The sequence below is a fragment of the Channa argus genome, chromosome 20, assembly GCF_033026475.1.
Source record: "Channa argus isolate prfri chromosome 20, Channa argus male v1.0, whole genome shotgun sequence".
Lineage (NCBI taxonomy): Eukaryota > Metazoa > Chordata > Actinopteri > Anabantiformes > Channidae > Channa > Channa argus.
This window is the reverse complement of record NC_090216.1, coordinates 2834653-2855835: the sequence shown is the minus strand read 5'-3', so window position 1 is coordinate 2855835 and position 21183 is coordinate 2834653. Positions and strand designations below refer to the sequence as shown.

The 21183-nt window shown below is 40.3% G+C and overlaps 3 protein-coding genes across 4 annotated transcripts in view; 1 reads left to right on the top strand and 2 right to left on the bottom strand.

Moving 5' to 3' along the window:
* Positions 1-452: 452 nt before the first annotated feature.
* On the bottom strand, positions 453-9536 carry kctd2 (potassium channel tetramerization domain containing 2). Of its 2 annotated transcripts, XM_067487467.1 has the most exons (7): positions 9358-9536; positions 8851-9230; positions 7247-7355; positions 7074-7165; positions 6810-6905; positions 5990-6115; positions 453-5321 (listed from the first exon to the last, which is right to left on the bottom strand). In XM_067487467.1, exons 2-7 carry the CDS (start codon positions 9214-9216, stop codon positions 5292-5294), a joined length of 819 nt encoding a protein of 272 aa, XP_067343568.1. In that variant the 5' UTR covers positions 9217-9230; positions 9358-9536; the 3' UTR covers positions 453-5291. The 2 variants fall into 2 exon arrangements, with proteins under 2 accessions (XP_067343568.1, XP_067343567.1); XM_067487466.1 differs by having other exon boundaries at positions 8851-9536.
* Positions 9537-10272: 736 nt separating this feature from the next.
* Positions 10273-20278, top strand: LOC137105358 (gamma-tubulin complex component 2-like). The gene is made up of 18 exons (XM_067487459.1): positions 10273-10426; positions 12285-12445; positions 12926-13054; positions 13348-13524; positions 13675-13834; positions 13914-14121; positions 14217-14416; positions 15035-15224; positions 15311-15456; positions 15568-15748; positions 16052-16232; positions 16853-17025; positions 17330-17458; positions 17550-17670; positions 18897-19040; positions 19211-19327; positions 19542-19705; positions 19858-20278. Exons 2-18 carry the CDS (start codon positions 12296-12298, stop codon positions 19931-19933), a joined length of 2646 nt encoding a protein of 881 aa, XP_067343560.1. The 5' UTR covers positions 10273-10426; positions 12285-12295; the 3' UTR covers positions 19934-20278.
* LOC137105360 (inhibitor of nuclear factor kappa-B kinase subunit alpha-like) overlaps positions 16917-21183 on the bottom strand; it is a 35373-nt gene continuing 31106 nt past the window's right edge. Inside the window, exon 22 of the mRNA XM_067487465.1 lies at positions 16917-17056. Within this exon, the coding sequence (XP_067343566.1) occupies positions 17009-17056 (48 nt within the window). The 3' untranslated portion in view covers positions 16917-17008. The remainder of the gene's footprint in view (positions 17057-21183) is intronic.

The following is a 21183-nucleotide window of genomic DNA, read 5'->3' as shown; positions in this document are numbered from 1 at the left end:
TGGAAGGGCGTAGACACAAAACACTAACTTACTGTCTATATTTACAAATTTATTTCTTAGTGTGTTTCCTTATGTAAACTGCATCAGCGAATTTCAGAAAAACAAATGTTTGTGTTAACTGGTGTTTTTTCTTAACTGGTGTTTCTATAACTAATTCTATCGAACAACTTGTAGAGTTTCAAGAGACTTCAAAATTGTGATAATAAAACCAAAATGATATCCCTGAAATGCACTTTTTGTGTGTTAGAGGTGAACTAATTGTTTAAAGGATAATACACTTAACATTAGCACAATACGAATACTGCGACTGTAACATGTTCATGGTTTCACTACATGCAAATGAAACCATGAAATTTTCCATTATGTTCGAGTAAGAACCGTCACTTTTTTCCATCTTGTGTTTTTTTAAAATCCACAGTACAACTAAAGCAACAAAAAGCCAGTGACACACCTTTTAAAACACAGACACATTTTATGATTTAAAAACCAGACTGGGTTCTGTTAAAATCGTTACATGTAAAGAAATGACCTCAGTAGACAAAATTCCAAAACCAAAATAAATAAAAGTGAAATAAGCGATAAGACAAAATGTTTTGTCAGCTTCCAAATGTCTCTCCACAATCTCCATTGACAATATTCACATTTGACATCAATACTGTTGATAAATGAACACAAAGCAACTGTTAATAGGTGACATTTCTAAATACGTTTAAAAGAGTGTACAAGTGTGCATGTTCACAAATGCATGCAGGGGTTTACAGGTTAACTGGTAAAACGAATGGCCCATACGTTAAAGAAATCTTTCCTTTTGTGTGTTGACCCATTGATTGAGTATATGCTATTTTACCCAAGTTTGAGGGAGGGGGGGGGGGGGGGGGGGGGGGTCTGCAGTCTGAATTGTTAGTTGATTCTCGTAACTGACATGACAAATGTACAGGAACAACACAACAAACAGAACATGTGAGAGGAGAAAACACTGTATGTCTAGCTGGAGTGCAACTGTTCACGCAATAAATCTACGCCTACAAACCAGAGCCCTGCCCTCCCTCTGCTCACCCCCCCACCATGCATCACATACACTTTGCACTAACACAGAGGTCAGACAAAATCCAATACACAACATCGTAATCTCTAGAACAATGCATGCTCTCATGCTCTCAACAGAGATATATATATATTTATTTATTTATTTCTGCAGATTTGTTATCGTTACACATTGTCTGCAGAGGTGAAAAGCAACAATTCAAAGTTCTTTTGTTTTTAAAACGGCTGCTTGATTTGGATGTTATAATCACGTGGAAAGTTCGGTCAGGTCAGTTCCCAACCTTTAAAAAACCACTCGTCTAACCAGCTGTTACCAGTTTGAGCAAAGATTGAGGTCCTTTCCTTTTTCAGTCAGGAAAAACTAAAATTGCTCCAGTAATTTGCAAGAATCAATTCAACGGCGATGCTGGCGGCGACAAGCACGGCAAAGCACTGAACTAAAAGCCATCTCTCGCATTAGCCAGCTTAAGTTTAGCTCCTTAGCATGCTAACAGAAAAGCCCAAACTGCAAATCTTGTGATTTTTTTTTTTTTTTTTTTTTAAGGGTCCTGACTCCTGATCAAATGTTAAGGCTGGGAACCACTGAGTTACTTAACCAAAGATTAAACTGGGTTCACATAGTAACAGTAGGTGCTTTACATTTAAAACTGGGGATAACAGGAGATGACTAAAAAAGAAAAAGAAGCCAAAGGACAATGAGTTTAAAGTCCAATTGATTTTCCAATAACAAGTGCACTGCTGAAGTGTTACTAAGCTAAAACCCGAGGAGGGAAACCTGCAGCCTTCTAACGAAAGCCGACCGAATCTCCAGGAGTGTGAGGGTGGATTTACCTCCAGGCAGTAGCACAAGGGAAGCAGCTGGCTGTCATTTTTCGCTCGTAATAATAAAAAAAAAAACTTAAAAAGTGCAGGGGATAACAGGTGTGTTTTGTTTGCCTGTCACTGAAACACGCTAAAGACTGCACACTGCACATTATACCTTAGGTAGGGGGCCACCCTCGCTTTTTTCTTTTTGTTTTTTTAAAGGTATGAGGCACCTCATGACAACAGGGGAGAACAACTGTGCACAACACAGGTCAAAAGGCACAACACTGGACACAGACGAGGAGAAACAACACCCAAGGGGTTTTGCAAAGGCCCAGAGAACAACAAAGGAGAAAAAGGAAAAAAAGTGTTTGTCGGTGAGACGTTTGGGCATTTTGAGCAGCACGAGGTCTGCTCACAACTCCAATGCACTGCAAAACACACACACACACACACACACACACACACGAGAGAAAAAACCAGAACGACAAAGAAGAAGTCACATCAAAGTTTGAGCTTTGACTGAGCACAGTCAGGGAGCGTGTCAACAGCAAAGGTACAATCCCCCCCCCCCCAAATAACAACGCATTCTTTTTGTTCATGCTTGATATAACATAACTGCATCAAATATGTTGTTTATACAAAGGATAGTGTATCAAAGTGACAGGTGTCAGTGATAGCGCATGACAACTGGATGCCCCTAAGCTTCTGGGAACAGCCATTGAAATGTGAGCTCAGTCTGCACGATGGGCAAGACTGACACATTTCAGTTCCTCATCGGATATGTGCACGTATGGCTCAGACTTTTCATTCAACTTTACCAATTGTTTTACTTGCTTATTGTAATTCTATTTTAGAAAGTACATGCCTATGACTAATATCAAAGTTCCATCTGCCTTCCACATTTTAAAATAACTAGCTAAAAAACTCCTCCAGATGACATCATCTGAACTCCAGATGATGTTGGAGATATTTTAATGTACGGATGGCAGAGGACAGTTTAATGCCAATCAGACACATGTACTCTCCAAAACAGAACCACAGCAAGGTCATAAAAATGGGTGAAGTCGCCCTTTAAGTTGGTCCTATAATAAGGCTGCATTTACACTAGTAACACCAATATATTCACATTGTTCATATTCTATTTCATTATACTGAAGTGCTGAAACAATTAGCCAACTAACGACATTTGTTATAATTAAGCAGCCATTTTAAGTCAAATATGAAGCAAATTTCGCTGCCTTAGTCTGTTTTATGTGATTGTAAATGAAATGTCTTTGTGTTGTAGACTGTTTGTAAGACAAACTAGAAGTCACCTTGGGCTCAGATTAATCTTTTCAGTTTTCTGACATTTTATTATTTTCCTTACCATGTATTCTGTTGATTTGAGCCATTTGCTATACAATGTCAGAAAATAGCAAAAGTGACCGATGCAGTGTCCGTGAAGATGTTGTCAGATGACAACAGTCTAAAACCCAAAGATGTTACATTTATAAATGGCAGAAAAGTGAAAATCCAAAGAACATTGTAAATTGCTAATCATTTCCCCTAATGAAGCACTTCTAGTCACATACCCCTAGAGTTTTAATAAATTCATATTTGAAATAGAATCCAATTAGTTTTACTGTGCTATAAAGCATATATTTGTATTTATTTATCCCGCAGATTTAAAGGTTTGGAACTAGACAAAAAATATATATATATATTGTTTCAATATAGTTACAAATCATAAAAGCAGCTATATAATCAGCAACTTAATGTCAAGTATGTTTCAAGAGAAACATACTTCAGCCAACACAGCATCCACCTGCTGGCACATAAAAAAACAAAAAACAAAATAATATGACAGTTAAATTAAAAGCTTCCCTCTGATGCTCAGAAAGCTGAAGACACTTCCTGTGTGGCAGGTTCACTTACAGTATGTAAATTTCTCTGATAACGTAGGCTCAGGTATATCAGGGCTTTAAGCGTGAGGAGTACAATTCAACTTTTGCCACAGTTGCTACAAGTGCTGCAGAATGTAAGACAACACAGTTATTTGGGTGTTATGTCGCAGAGTGGCAACAGAGGCAGCTGCAAAGTGGGTCAATATTGGCATGAGATTAGCACAAGGCCAGGGAGGGAAGGGGGTTTCAGGGTTTTGAGGCAGCATACGAACTGGCCACAGTCTAATCCCCAGCCACGCCACGTTTGTCTGGACAAATGGCAATGACAGTAGTTATCCCCTGTCCCAACTTACAATTTTAAGATATGCAAGAGATCAAAGTAGGATATTTAGGAGGAAACGTAGGGACAAGTTCAACACTAGAGAAAACGTGCAGCTCAAAACTTGTGATATTTCAGTCGTCGACAGGAAGCAGAGAGGCACTGCATATACACACCCAGGTCAGCGGGTGGGAAACCTTCAGGATATATTCTCCATCATTTAAATAGACTCACCAACCAAGAATATGTCAATATATAACAACTATGATACAGAAATCAATAATTACACCATTTGCATTCAGTTTTTTTATAATATTTCATCATGTAGCCTATATAGATTTTATATAGATTACTCACATGCCTTGACAAATTGTACACAGGTGCAGTCTTTTTGAGTCTTTTGTTTTCTTTTGCGCAGAAATATCCCAAATTGGGTCAAATTTGAGCCAGAAAACGGGAAACAGGAGGAGCATGAACTTGTGCAGGACCGTCACTCATTAAGTTGGTTCTAAAGACTCATGAGAGCAGAGGCAATGCTGCACCAGGCTGGTTTAAACAGAGCAATCAGACTCTGCATCCTGCTGCCTGAAGTGCCATGTCTCCTCCTACGCTTCCAGACGTGCTAGCTTGGTTTGTTGTGCCATGATGCGCTTCAGATGTCAACCGAGGAGTCTGAGAGCACAGAGAGGGAGAGGGCGCTTGCTGATGCTCACTCCATTAACAGATTCAGACAAAGAGAGAGGCTCAGTCAGTCAGCTGTGGTCTGCCGAAAGTCCTGAGGAGATTTCTGCTTAGTCGACAGAACCAAGTGTGTAAGAGCGAGGAAGCATCCTGTCCCGTTAACAGTGATGGTGATAAAACTGATGGTGAAGATGTGTAGTAGTTCAGAGCTGGTCGTGGATCCACTGACAACAATAAGAGGCTGTGATCAGCACTGTAGCCTGCACTGAACATCAAAGCTGCTATGAGGAAACCCGCTCACTAATCGCGTTTAAACTCCACCTGAAGTGTTTCACAGCCTGTGATGGAAGAGAAGAATGAGAAGACAAGGTCAGGGTGACGCAGCACTGGAGGAGAGGGGGGCATCAGGGGGCCCCCACCGTGGAAAGGCACACCAGAGGAAGAGGGAAGGAGATCGATGATGATGCAGGTGGTGGAGAAAGGTGAAGTGTGGGGGGTAAACTCATGGAGAAAATGTTCATTGTTGTTGTTTTGTTTAGCTCAGGATCTCGGTCTCTTCACATCCTCGAGCCTCGCTCTTGAAGGATCTGTAGGGACACAGACAATATAGAATCAGTGAAAAAGTAATGTTGGCTTTAAAGTGTATCATTATATCTTACAATTTTACTAGCAACAATTAAAATGGCAATATAAAAATGGAACCACTCAAGATTGTCTTTTTGGCAACAAATCAGTCTGGATCTAGTCTTGAGAGCCGTGTAAACACCCAGAAATAAGAAAATCAATGAAATAATTGATCGTGATGCATGTGGGACCCTTGTTTTTTTTTTATCATTTGCCTGAATCATCATCATCAGTGATTTGAATCGACATATTAGGCCACAACCTGTCAGTTCGCTCCAGCGTTTCCTTCTTTTAATGCTACATTTTATAGGAAAACCACGGGCAAAGGCCTCTGAATTAAAGGAGTGTGCTACTGTTGTTGGTCTAATCTCCTCATATTAGTGCGCTTTGCGCTTTGGGTGGTGGAGAAAATTCACAGATGTTGAACTCAGATCCGTTTGTATCTGCCCCATCACGGATTTTCATGGGAAGGAAATTATCTCAATATGGAGTGAACGACAGAATAATGCACAGCCCTGTCTTTAAAATAAAACACAATACAAAGACATTTAGTCAAATCAATTCCTTGGCAGTTTTTGTCTTTTCATTGGATTTTTTTCACAGTAATAACCACAAAGAACAAATGACTTACCTTGGCCTTCTCGGTGGGCTCAATGACGATACCATTGGTGGAGTTGTTGAGTTCCCTGGACACTACGCATAGAAACTCCGCCTGGTCCTCATTTCCATAGTTATACGAGGAGCCGATGCTTATAAGCTGAGAACGTAGACAGGAAGACAGCAAAAAAGCACAGGTGACAAGTGTTAGAGATAGTTCCTTCAGCTATTTTAGGGAATAGGAAATTTAAATTTCTTCAACAAGTTATAAATGGGTGCTAGCTCAGTCTTAGGGAAGATTCCATAATAGTTTTTGAGACTATAAACATTTTCTATAGAATCTTGTTTTTAATGTAATAAAAGAAGCCAAAGTTTCAAATGTTAAATGATGTCATAATTAAATCAAGAAGTTTGTATTATTTTTTGTATTTATTATTTGTATTTTATGTATAGTCTAAAATAAGTATTTAAATCAGATACTAAAGCATCAATAAACACCATTATGTATCTACATTAAAACAATGATTACAACATAAGTTATTATTGGTAAATCCAACAAATTCTCCTAAATTGCCTGTAGTCAATTTTTGCAAGTGTTTTTTGTATGAAGCTTCTTTGCACTGTTTAATAAAAACAATATTATGTGATACTTTCAAAGACAAGGAAACTGAGCTTGGACAGATTTTTAATTAAACCATTTCCCAACCTATTTTTCTATTTAGCAAATAAATATCCTAAAATATACTGTGGATGAATGTTTGAGGCTGATCTCCAAGCTGACGATATTACCAGCAGCTTCAAAGCAACTTGAAAAGAGAAGGGAAAAAAAAAAAAAAAGGCTGAATTTTCTGCACCTGCTCAAACTTCCAACCGTCCGACATAGTCGAGACCATCTGGGTAAGTTCCTCCTCTTGGCACTGCAGTACTCGGTACACATGCTTCACAGGGCCCTGAGGGACCAGAAAAACACAGAATGTTACTAAATCAACATCAATAATCTGCACACAAACATACGCTTTACTATTTGGACAAGGACAGTGTGGTTTGCAAACGTATCTGCCAGTTCTACTCTCAGTTGTATGGCCTGCTGTCTCTGTCCTGATCTCACTTTCCTTTACCTGAGATGTCCGGTTCTCATTGTCCCGTATCCTCTCTTTCACCAGCCTCACCAGTGATGCAATATTGTAGAACTCAGCTTCCTCGAGAACACCTGCACCACAACACAAATGGATCATCATCCTGTTTGCAGAGGATAGAGCAAAACCCAGCAGCAGGGGTCAAGATGTTTTACCTTCCTCTGCAAGGTTCTTATCCATGATCAGTTTTCCGTGGCGAAGGTAATTAAGGATGGGGCCGAAGTATGTGGGGTCCCTGTCAATCAGGTAGGCTCCTGTTTCGTCCTGTAGGAACATCACAAAAGTGAGCATGTGGGAGGAGGATTGAAATGAGGAAACCGCAGTGGAATCACATCCAGAACAAAAGATTATGGAACTGCAAAACATAAACAATAGCAAACTACAGAAACTATAGCAAGATGAATACAATAACCGATCAGATCCCGCCCATTTTTTTCCTTCTAAAAAAATACTTAAATAAAAGAAAAATTAACTCAGGGATGTTGCTTGGCTTCCTTGCATGAACTGCCCACTTCAAGTCCTTCCATAGTGTTTCTTTAGGATTAATGGAAGGATGTTGACTCTGTAATTCCAATCAATGTATTTCATCTACTTTATCAATTTTTTGGTAGAATCACTTGTAGGTTTAGGGCCGTTGGCTTGGTGCATCACGATGGAGTCCGAATTCTTCTGTAATCCTTTTCCAGCCTGGTTTTAGCATTGACACCTCGTCTTCTAAGCTCTTCAGAAATCTTCTTCTTTAAGCCATGACACACTTTTACAAATCTGTGTAGTCAAGATCAGACACGAAGACCCAGATTTCTCTTCATTAAACAAGGCCTGATCTCCCAGATTCTCATGTGGTGGTGGAGCTGGTAGTGCTGCCGCCTCACAGCTAAAAGTTTGCCTGTATTAATCTACATGCTGGTTGTGACCTTTCTGTGTGGAGTTTGCATGTTCTGTCGTGCTTGTGTGGGTTTTCTCCGGGTACTCTGGTTTCTTCCCACAGTCCAAAGACGTGCATGTTAACTGGTGACTCTACATTGCTACTTGGTGTGATTGTGGATGAATTCATAATGCACAAAGTTCACATACTTTTACCCCATGCTATCATGTGAAATTTGACAATTTTCCCTTAATAAATGACTGAACAATTGTGATTTTTGTCTCATTTTTTTTGATAGGTTGCATTTCTCTAGTTTTAGGATGTGAAACTTGTATTGTGTTTTAAGTCATATTTATCCAGAAAAACTTGTAAAGGTTTAAACTTTCAAGCGTCACTGTGTGTTTCAGTTCAATGACAATTCACTGGCGACAATCGGCCAACCGAAACGAAACATCACTGCCAGTCTGGGGGTCCTTCATTCAGAGGCTGTGGACCAGTGACTAAAGAGACCAGGAGGCACCTGGGAAACAGCTTCTGAAGTGAGTCCTCAGAAGCTCAGTTACACAAAATGACTGAAAACAAATGTAAATCAATAGTTAGGCCAAGGATCCAGAGCAGACAAAATGACAGTCTTGGGGTATGTTAGAGGAGTTAGGGCCTTTATTCCTCTGTGCCCAGGGGCATATTTTCTCATAATCCTTAAACAGACAGGAAGTTGAAATATTGAGCATTTCTCATCACTTACCTTGAATTTAACTAAAGCTTGAAGTAACTGTGAAACTCACCATTAAGCTGTACAGATGTGCTTGGTATTATTACTTTTAGTCTGTTTTACTAATGTACACAATGAAGAAGACAACAAATAATATCAATACTGCAACAATGTGTGCTCACTTTGTCAGAGTCCAGGTCGGGATCTTCCTGGCACAGTCGGAACAGGAAAGATTTGGGATCCCTGCACAGTGTCTGTTTGGTCGTGATGAAGTAGGTACCGCCGACGTTGAGCCGGACCCAGCGTGAGCCCGGCTTCTCTACCGGTTCGGACGGGGAGCTGGGGTTGCTTTTCAACGGGAACCCGAACACCGACCGCCCTCCACTATTGCCGCCGGAGCTCGACACCCCGCCGGGACTGAGCTGGCTGCTTCGCGACGGAACCACGAGAGTGGGCGAAGCCAGGCGCACAGAGCCGCGGACATCACGGTGCTCGGGTTGCTCCATGGTGGCAGTAACGCTCGGTTCCACAACGTGCAGTTCAGCCATGTTTTTTTCTTCGTCTACAAAAACACACAACGGCACGGTTAGCTAACGCCTCGCGGCAGGGAAACAATTTGTCTCAGCCGATTTGTAAACACAGCGAGGCTAATTTTCTGGCGAGGCTGGCATCAGGGCGTTGCTGCTCACATTCGACCGCCTCTACCTCCAGGGCCGAAGATTAAGACACAAATGTGACGATTAAAGGCTGGACGATCTTAGGAACATCGTGGTTAATCGTTTCTTCACGAGATAAATTGGTCATTCTCCTCTATTCAAACGTTAATCAGTGAAAGGCAACTCTTCCGGGTTGTAACGTGATTAATGTTTACTTCCGCTATGTCATCGTTTTTCAAAGTAAAAGCAAATCAATTTTATTAATATTGTAACTTCTAGCTTCTCGAATATGAACTTTTAATAAATTTTCACCTAAAAACGTAATAATAATAATAATAATAACCACAATAATTGATTTTATGCAATATTCATTAATATTAGATCAAGTAATTAAGTGGAATACTTCAGTGCTGTACTTTTTACAATTTACAATTTTAGGTTTTTCTAGTTTCCTTCAGTATAATAGGTAACGTTTTCTTCTGCTTCATACTTCAACTTTACTACATTTCAGAAGCAAATGTTGCACTTTTACTCCAGTGCATTTATTTGACATTTATTTCCTTATTAGTTCCTTTTTTGATTTTAATTAAATTACTAACTACATTTAAGTGAAATGGAGATTTTAAATAAAGAGTATAATCTACTTTTTTGTAGGCCTACGTCACGTATTTTTTAGCCAATATAATTGTACATTTTTGTCCCTACCAATTTTTACTATCACGTGAATAATCTTAATGCTTTTTCATCAGGGATTTAGAAGGTAAAGGATAAACATTTACAAAATACCTAGCAGAATATATTAGCTTGTTGTAATTATTTTTCTTTAAAACTTGGAACCTAGAACAAATGCAGAATATCAGGGAGCCTAAGAAAGATCAAATATAAGAGTACAGAAAGACGATAAAGACAGATAAAAATAATTAAACAACACCGAGACCTACATACAGTTTGTGTTTTTTTGTCATGTCAGATTTAACCGTTGGGGGCAGTGTTGTGCTGGTTCTGGCCCGGTCACAGCAACAGACGAAGAAGAATTTGACCAGTTGTGGGCGCGTTTGCTACCTGCTCCGGTGTTCGTTGTTGTTTTGGACACTGTTGACAGGTACAGTGCTAAGAGTTGGGTTATAGTCGTATTAAGGCAACCGATTGCTGGTTTAACCTGGCTAATTGATGCTAATTCGATGCGTTTTATTCGGGGTAAGCTAGCTACAAGTTAGCGTTCCCATCCTGCAGGCTCCTTTATTTTAATTGGACTAGCTTGTTAGCTAGCTAGTGTGAAATAAAGATAACTATTAGCATCACTATAAAACTGCACGTATGCAGCTTTTAAAATTGCCGAAAGAGTTATTGCCTTTTTTTAACTATAAATTGTGAGCTACAAATTAGAAATTTTGCAAATATGAGGCGGTAGCATCAATGTTATTATCAGGTGCAGTGGGGACCAAGCTTTTCTCCTCTTGACAGTCGTTCAGCTTACTCCAAGGACTTTAGAATTAAAAAAAGAGTCTTGTATTTGTTCTCCTTCCATGGATAGAAATAAAGTTGGTCAAACAATGTGGTTGCATCTAATTGTGGAGGCGCTAAGTAAATACATGTAATTAAGTGTTGTACTAAAGCACAATTTTACGTAACCTTTACAGCACTACTTGCAGATGTAGATTCATAATACCAAATTTAGGTTAATCAGCCTGTCCTATATGAGGCATTATTAATAATGGTTAATCGACCAGCATACAAAAAGCTGTCAAAGATCTACTTTTACCAGCTGTGTTACACCACGCAATATCTAAACCAACTGGACAGATCTTTTATTTTTATGTTAATAATAATCACATTTAAAAGTCTGTGTACTGACAAATGGCTAGTCCATAATATTCAATTCAATTTAATTCAGCTTTATTTATATAGCACCAATTCACAACAAAGCCCTCTCATGGCAATTTAGTCAAGACTATAAACATGTATAGAGAAAACCAAACAAATCACCCTTGAGCAAGTCCTAGGCAGAGGTGGAGAGTAAAAACTCCCCTAAATGGAAGAAACCTCCAGCAGAACTAAGCTCAGGCCATCTGCCTTGACCGGATGGAGAAAGTGGAGAGAGAAAAGAAAAGAGCAAAAACAAAACACTGGCCAGACTGCTAGGACCAGTAGCTGTGCACTGGAAAACACACAGCTCCAAAGCCGGGGACAGAGAAGTAGAAAGACAAGAAATAAGACACAAAGTTAATGTCATTCAGTGGTGACAATTGCTGGTGGAGAGGAGAGAAGGGTGGGACAAGAGGAGGAAAGGAGCTCAGTGTATCGGGCGGTGGGTCCCCCAGCAGTCTAAGCCTGCTTCCCGAATCTGAACTGGGAGCTTGATAGCTAAGAGCTTTACCTCCAATTCCACCTCTGGAAATTGTGGGAACCAAAAGTAGGCCTGCATTATGAAATCGAGGTGCTCTACTGGGATGATATGGTGCTATGAGGTCTTCTATATATGATGGAGCCTGACCATTCAGAGCTTTATATGTAAGAAGCAGGGTTTTCAATTCTATTTTAGATTATATTGGAAGCCAATGGAGCGAAGCTAGTGGAGGTGTAATATGATCTCTCTCACTAATTTTGTGCATTTTTAAAACTGTTTTTCCAGCTAAACAGGATTCTACTAAATTTCTGGAACCCACTTCCTTTCTAACTTCTGTGTTGCCTGTTTTAGGTTGCGAGCTTGTAAACTATACCATGGAGATCACCTCCTCTGGTTTACTGCCTTCTTTTTCAGAGGGGCAACAGTATTGAGTGTTGTACATAGTGAAGCTGCAGAATCAAAATAATCAACTTGTACAGGAGTAAAATTAAGGTGTATAAAATTGTACAGTACAGTGTTTTAGGAAATGTAATCTAGATAGTTTCCACCTCATTTGAGAGGCTGGTAGTAAACTTGAAGAACCCTGCAGAAATAAAATATGTTGTCATCTCAGCAGCCTGAGCCATGAGTGAGTTCAGGATCCACCACGATGTGAACGAGTTGCTTAGCCTTCTTCACGTGCGAGGAGGTGATGGGGCCGAGGGCTACATAGATTTACTACAGAAACACAGGACTCCCTATGTAACTACCACAGTCTCTGCTCACAGTGCAAAGGTAGGACATGTACACTTTGTGGAACAAAACAATTCCTTAAACATTACTAAATTGACCATATTATTCTGAAACACTGACAGGATAGTATTCTGAAATCTAGCACTTTTGCCTGCAGCATCTGGAGTAGAAGTCAGGGCTCTGTTCAGATATGACCCAAAATTAAGATTGTATGAAAATATTTTGTTTTTCATCATAAAATTGTATTACACTTAATTTTTTTTTACATTGGATTGGAGCCTGCGAAAAGAAATTTGAGATATACAGTATATGTATGAATGTGTATATTTATATACACCAAATTCCAATTAACATTTTGTTGACATTGTCAGAAAAAGCTGATTGTATAGATATCAAAAAATATTTACAGAATTTAGATCAGGTTTGCTAGTAGTATAGAAAAATTATTTCCCAAACCACTTACTGAAATTAGCTTACGGAACATTCGTATCTTCTTGATTTTGGCTGATTTATAACTTTCAGGTCAAATTAGCAGAGTTCTCTGAAACCCCAGAAGACTTCTTGAGGAAGTACGAAGAGCTCAAGTCCAAAAATGTTCGCAACCTTGACCCTCTGGTGTATCTGCTCTCCAAACTCTGTGAGGACAAAGAGGTAGCGTGTAGTTTGCTAGCTACTAATTACATATTGTTCTCGTCATCTCATTTCTTTCATTAATTGCTTTCATGAATTTTGAAATATGCTGACAAAGTATTTCTTTTAGCAGAAAAATGCAATTAAAATATAAAAACATCAGACAGCTATGATATAGATGATTGAATCTCATTTATGAGCCATGTATCAACTTATATTAGGTCCATACATTTCTCTCATGCCATGTTCTGTTGAATTTTAGTAGTTACATATTCTTATCACATTATCTGCAATCGCGTTGTTATATTTTGTAGACGCTCCAGTTCTTGCAGCAGAATGCCAAAGAGAGGTCCGAGTCATCGGCAAACACAATGTCAACCACAACCACCAGTTACACTCTGCCTCAGACCAGCACCAAGATGTCCATGCAGGAACTGGATGAGCTGCGGAAAAAACTCGGGAACGCGACAGCCAGCTCCAATGCAGCCCTGGTAAGCATTTCTTATTGAGCTGCAGTAGATGTGAGGTTTAGTAGGCCCATAAATTAAAACAGGTTGGGTCACAGGAGCTAACAATTCAAATCAGTTATTGTAGGATAAAGCATCTGATCCATTGATTTGTGGCTCTAATTTTGCCTACAGCCGACTGAAGTCACACGAAAGATGCTCAGGGAAAAACACAACAAGAAGAACCCCACTCAGCCCAACCCCGTGTTCCCTAACTGGGTGTATGACCGTCCTGCTCTCCTCGGAGACTTCATCATCAGCCCCACCCTGCCAGGAGATCCACCTGTGGCCATTGGTAAGAAATTTCTGCCGCTAGACCCCAGATTTAGGTTGTTGTTATAATGTAATGTAATAATGATGTGATTTTCAACTAGGAACGTTGCCCCTGCCTGCTCAGGAACATTCTTTGGTGGAGGACCTGCTGTTTGTCCTGATTGGAGTCGATGGACGAGACATCACAGCTCAGCCTGTACTGGGGAGACAGAACCGCTCCTTCATTGTTGATTCAACTCTGGACATGTCTATCAAAGAGCTGGTTAACAGAATTTTACCTGTTGCATCGTATTACTCCACTATTACACGGTGAGTCTGTTAAAATGACTGACATATATGTCTAATTCCCACGAAATAAAGGTTAAGTAGTGCAGCTATATTCAGGGATATTTTATGTCTTCCAGTTTCATCGAGGAGAAGTCTTCCTTTGAGTATGGCCAGGTGAATCACGCCCTGACAGCAGCGATGAGGACTCTGATGAAGGAATATTTGATCCTGATCACCCAGCTGGAGCACCTCCAGCGACAGGGCTTATTGTCCCTGCAGAAGCTCTGGTTCTACATCCAGCCCACCATGAGGACCATGGAGATACTGGCCTCGATTGGTAAGAGTCTAAATATGAGCTTTGGCTCTTTTGATTTTCTAAATAGACTGTGACGGTGACAGTCCTGAACTGCGTGTGAAGTTGAATCAACATCTCTGTAAAATAGTTTGAACAAAAAAATACTTCATACATTCATTGTTTGTACTTTTACTTAAGTGGCGTTTAAATGAAGGCGCTTTACTTTTAACTATTTATAGAATTTAGCATTGTTGCTTTTAGTTTATTTAAAGACCGAGCTACTTCTTTCATCCCTGTTAGCTGGAGCTTCCATAATGAGATACAGCTACTCCAGGTGAACTTCTGTTTTTTTTTTTTTTTTTTTTTAAACCACTGGGGGGCGACAGGAACCATGTTTAGAGAGATTACAGGATGTGGTACCAGTCCTGGGGCAATAGTTGAATCTGCAAAGTAGTAAACCTAACAACAAAAGATTTGAATGTCCGATTGTTTGCAGTCTCAGAAACAGCAAACATGTTCTATCATGTTCGTGTCCTATTGACTCTTTGTTTCATTACCCATTTAGAAATGCTTGCTATTTTAAAATGTAATAGGCAAAGAAACATCTGTAGATGTTTGAAGCGTAGTGAAATAACTGCTGCCACTGTTTTTCCCCTGCAGCATCTTCAGTAGACAAAGGAGAATGTATGGGGGGGTCAACACTGAGCCTTCTCCACGACCGAACCTTCAACTACACTGGCGACAGCCAGGCTCAGGAGCTGTGCCTCTACCTTACTAAAGCAGCTAGCATCCCTTACTTTGAAATACTGGAGAAGTGGATCTACAGGGGCATCATCAAGGATCCATACAGGTGCACAAAATCTCTCTGTGGTAATGCAGCCAAACACCTACACAACCGTAGCTACTTGGTGTTTACATCTGATTGCGTCCACACAGTGAGTTCATGGTTGAAGAACACGAGCTGCAGAAAGAGAAGATTCAGGAGGACTATAATGACAAGTACTGGGATCAGAGATACACTATCGTGCAGCATCGGATTCCCTCATTTCTGCAGAAAATGGCACACAAAATATTAAGCACGGGTAAAATCATTTTTATAAAAGTAAAAATGAAAACTGTGTTATTGTTAATTACTGTGTATATATATATATATAGTGTATATATTAAGTACTTTGTTGTTGTTGTTTTTTTAGGGAAATACCTCAATGTTGTACGTGAGTGCGGCCGTGATGTTACGTGTCCTGATGCTAAGGAGGTGCTATACACCCTAAAGGAGAGGGCCTACGTAGAGCAGATAGAAAAAGCCTACAACTATGCAAGCAAGGTGCTGCTGGACTTCCTCATGGAGGAGAAGGAGCTGGTTTCACGCCTCAGGTAAATGCTTAATGGTATTGCCCATATCTTCGTCTATTAAATTGAAGTGACATGAATGATTTTAGAGAAGAAAGAGGGGAAGCTGTTGCTTTTCTCTTTGTTAATTCAAATTTAGTCTACATTCACACAGCACAGTTACAGCTACATGATTAATATGCTTATCTAAGAGATAATTTTAGTGTCTAGATTTGAGCGACTCATTTGCAGGTTTTTCTTTTTGTGAGCGGTTTGTACTTTTCACCTGTAGTAACTGACTGACTACCATTAGTATAAAACTCTGTGGGCCTGTGGTGTTTTTATTAGATCCATCAAACATTACTTTTTGATGGACAAAGGCGATTTCTTCGTGCACTTCATGGACCTGACGGAGGAAGAACTGAAGAAGCCGGTGGATGACATCGTTCCTCCTAGACTAGAAGCCCTCCTGGAGCTGGCTCTGAGGATGAGCACTACCAACACAGACCCTTTCAAAGACGACCTGAAGGTGGGTGGAAATGTGGCTGCAGTACTGTGCACTGTGGTGCAGCAAGATGTTTAACCTGTTAATACAGTAGATACATTTTACATATTAATGGTGGATGACTTCCTGACAAAGAACTATCACCAACTCTGTCATTCCTCTCAACTCCACAAACTGTTTTAGGGTTTTCATGCTCATTGTTTTGACATTCTTGCCTGGAATGTTACTTTTTGGGAGCTTAATTGCCCTCATCAACCCCCTGTTTTCAGTGGTAAAGATCTAAAAACTCGTCTTGCACTACCCAGCACCAGGCAGCAGAAAGGTTGAGATGAGATGTTTAGCGGCATTTGGCAGCAAAGAGCCTGATATTTGCATCGGGAGTTTGTGGAGACCAAAAACAAAGAAGAAAGAAAAATTGGAATTGCATTTGACAAATTGTCTGAAACAGGACTCCGATTCTCAATATTAAATGTCCGTGGTCTTTGCAAACCTAAAAATTCATTGGTGGTGGACACGGAACACGAAACATTTCAGTGTAGGATTACTGACCTGTCACGTCCTGTAGTCTTCGTTTACTTGCACACTGATGTCATTAATTATGAGTCATGTTATTTTTCAGTTAACTTCCTCTCTTCTTTCTACAGATCGACTTGATGCCTCATGACGTCATCACTCAGCTGCTGCGGGTGTTGGCCATTGAAACAAAACAGGAAAAGGCCATCATCAACGCAGACCCAACAGACGTAGCCCTCAGCGGCCTGGAGGCCTTCTCCTTCGATTACATCGTCAAATGGCCGCTCTCACTCATCATCAACAGGTTCAGGAACTGCAGGAACATTTGATCTAACCTGGGATGTTTAGGAATAACATAGCACACAACTTCATAAATCTTACAAATGGCAGAAATATAATTTCAGTATTTTAAAAACGATGGCAACTACTTGAAACTAAAAGCTTTAATGGTATAAAATAGGGTTGTAGTCACAACAGATGATACTTGTTAGTGGAAAACCTTCACTGTTGGTTTATTGACTTCTGTATTTTAGACACAAAATCCGACATTTGCAGACTATACCCAGGTTACCACTGTAGCTGTGTGTAATCATTGTATTTATTTTCAGGAAAGCCCTGACGAGGTACCAGATGTTGTTCAGACACATCTTTTATTGTAAACACGTGGAGCGGCTGCTGTGCAACATTTGGATCAGCAACAAAGATTTTAAGCAGTACTCTTTACATTCTGCCAAATGGTGAGCTCATGTGGAATTTATGGGAATTGATATCAAAAGTCTAAACCAAAAGAATGTCCTCACGCACTCTGTTCACACTGCCACTATCTAGGTTTGCCACAGCGTTCGCCCTCCGACAGCGCATGCTCAACTTTGTGCAGAACATCCAGTACTACATGATGTTTGAGGTGATGGAGCCCACCTGGCACATCATGGAGAACAATCTGAAAACAGTGAGTGAATCATTTCATTTCTCCTGGGGCCTGTTCTGTGTGCATTACAAAACGGATTCAAGAGCGGATGAGTCATGCTACTAATGGTCATCTGGTTATTTCGGTTCTTCTTTGCCACCTCAACAGTGGATTAGAAAAGTTGTATTTAATTATCTGAGAGACCTGCTTGCTCCTGTGGTGGGTTTTCAGCACAGCATTAAATTCAGAGCAAGTACCAGCACATAGAGACCTCAGGAACAGGTGAGAGTATTTTGCCGGCTGATAGAAACCTATGCAGGTTGCTGGGCCACTTGAACTGGCATATATGTGTTTTAAGTCCCTTTCACACTTTCTCTGGAGGTGGAGAATGTGTGAACACAAACGCCCAAGTCTGTTGCCCCCGACATTACTTACATTTTACCTGGCAGCTCCCTAGTGCAGAGTCCCGATTATCTCCAACTGAGCTCGTTCGTGAATAGAGGAGGATGCGTGTTGACGGCGACCATTTCCGGCGACTGCCGCGAAACCTTTTGCACATCAGCACAGTCTTAGACCTGATTTGTGTAAGATCTTATGATCACTTACTGTTAATGAACAGTCAGCCAACTAATGCCTCGGTACGGAAACAGTTTTTGCTGTTCTCATGGGTTTGCTCAGAAAGTCATTAGTTTGCTCAGAAAGTCATTAGCTTGCTCGGAAACTCATGAAAACTCCTGAGAACAGCAAAAGCAGTTTAACCGTTCACACACATATATTTGACACACTGCCCAGACAAACAAAAGGGGGCCAAAATTATGTTGATACATTTGATTGTGACATGCATTCAACGTGGCGTCGTTTCAGTGAGCTTATGCAATATCACAACGTTTATTTTCATCTGAAATACATTTTGATGATGGGAGCATTGGATCACTCTGTGAAGTCTCCTCCAGTACATTACAGTGTCCAGTCCATGTGGTGATATGATGCCTCATCCTCAATGAACTCTTTCACAATTTGAACCCCAATTCTGACATTGACATCTTGAAATTTGGCCATGACAACAGGGGAAAAAAGGGTTTATTCAGTATGTTCTGGTGGTCGGTCGCTCATTGCATCAGAACAACATATTAGTCCCAACAGTAAATATCCCATGGACGACTCTAACCTATTTGCTTTGTTAAATCCAGGTGGTGCCTTTTCTTTGGGTCAGGCTGTGTATAAATCTAATGTTTTCTGCATTGTCTGTCTTTCTTCTTCCACCTCAGGCGTCCAACATTGATGATGTGCTTTGCCATCACACAAGCTTTCTGGACAATTGCCTGAAGGACTGCATGCTGACCAACCCTGAGCTTTTAAGGATCTTCTCCAAACTCATGTCTGTCTGCGTCATGTTCACTAACTGCATGCAGGTTTGTTGACGTGATGATGAATTGTTTTCCTGACCCAAAAAGCCATTTTAGACCTCTTTTATCTTGATAACAAACAATTCACTGCTAAGGGATTTTTAAACTAGCCTGCAAATTCCACACGGTTGTGCTAAAGTGATTTTTTTTTTCTTTCTTCCCCTTGACTGGTGCAGCGGTTCACTCAGAGCATGAGGTTGGAGCGTCTTTCTCTGGAACAGGGCACTATGGATGGGCCGCCCACTCAAAGCGAACAGGCTGAGGAAGCAGAGAAGAAGAGGCTAGCTACAAAGGTATTTCCAAACACCCATCTCATAACCTGATATTTGAACAGGTACGGTGCTGTATTCTGCAGGAAATGTCTTCTCCTTTTCAGAAATGTGAACAAGCTATAAAAAAAGTACAAAACTCCACCAAGACCTGACGACAGTGTTTCAACTGACATTGAAAGATACCTCAGCTTGTCTGTTTAACTTACAAACTACATTTGTGTTTCACATCTTTCAGTTTTTAGCGGAGCACGTAGACGCCCTTCAGTCAGACGCGAGCTTTGAAGCCACCATCAGCAAGTTTGACAGCAACTTTAGCATGTTGCTGCTGGACCTGCTGGACAAGCTGAGCATCTACAGCACCAATGACTGTGAGCACAGCATGATCAGCATCATCTACAGGTAAAGCTGCAGGACAAAAGACACTTTCTTAGCATGTGATAACCTGTACAAATACATCACTTTGTTACTACAATTACAAGTAGCCTCAACGGTTCCGAAGGCCTTAGAAGTATCACCGATAATCTGCTAACCTAGATTATATATTTCCACAGGCTGGATTTCAATGGATTCTACACTGAACGCCTGGAGAGGATGGCTATAGAGCGGAGTCAGAAAGCAGCAGTGTAACAATAACGACGTCTACTCAGCCAGTTCTGTCCACCTGTAACAGCCCAGAAAAGTACCATGCAGACATCAGCTGTTAATTCAAAGACTGGATACTTCAGTGTGTATATTATATAATATCTACTGTATGAAATGTAGAGTTAAAGCATGAATGCAGTTTAATATCAGCGCTTCAAATGTACATTTCAAGTGCTGTGGATCTGTTTATTCTGCTTGAACGTGATCAGTCATGAAACTCTCTATAGGTAACTTATTGTACCTTACAATAAAAATACGTTTCTATTCATTAAAAAACAAATGAAACTTAATTTGACTGTTAATGTGTTGTTGCATTAGAATTATTGCTATTAAACTACACAGACATTACAATAGCTGAGGTTATGTAGTGTTTGTGTTTTATATATATATATTTTTTTTATCTGATGTTCATCAGTTGAAGAATAATTGATGATTTGCAGGGCTGTGGTTATGTGTATGGCTCTCCGTCAACATTAGTATAGTGACCATAAAATAGCTGTTACAAAAATGGGGAGAAGCCGCATAATGATTTTGTGCTTAAAATCTTTTATTACTGACAAATGCAGATAGAACAGTGAAATATGAAAAACTGGTGCGGGGCTGTTTTTACCGTTTATTGTACCAAACCCACAATTTGTTCAGTGGCCAGAAGCCAAACGAAGTTGGTCAAAATGCAACCGCACAACCGGAAATCTCTGTCTTCAAAGTAAAAGTCTGCAAAGTTGTCCCCACGTTTATTTTCACTGACTTGTATAAATACAGTTGGGTCCGTTAAAGATATGTTGTGCTGAGGACAACAGAGGTCTGTGCGGTTATGAAAATACATTTGAAAAGATATACTTGGAATAACCAGCGTAAAATATACATTTATTGAAACAAAGATGGACGCCGACGGTTTAATATGAATTCATTTTCAAACACAACCCGAACAAGATTCTAGAGGCTCACTCGGGTCCCGTGGTCCCAACACGACCCACTCCAGAGGTCGTCGTTAGGACAAACACTGAACGTCCACAGAACACGGTGACAAACCGTGAACCTACACAGCCACGCTTGACTTACCACGTAGTACCCCCCCCCCCACGTAGTACCATCACCTGTAAACAAACACTGTTTCCTTGACAACTGGTCAGGCTGACTTCAAAGGCCTGATGACGCCGAGCATACGCGTTTTTACTGACCTACCCTTTCTACACAGCTACAAACACAGAAAACTCCTGTTGCCTCATACAAAC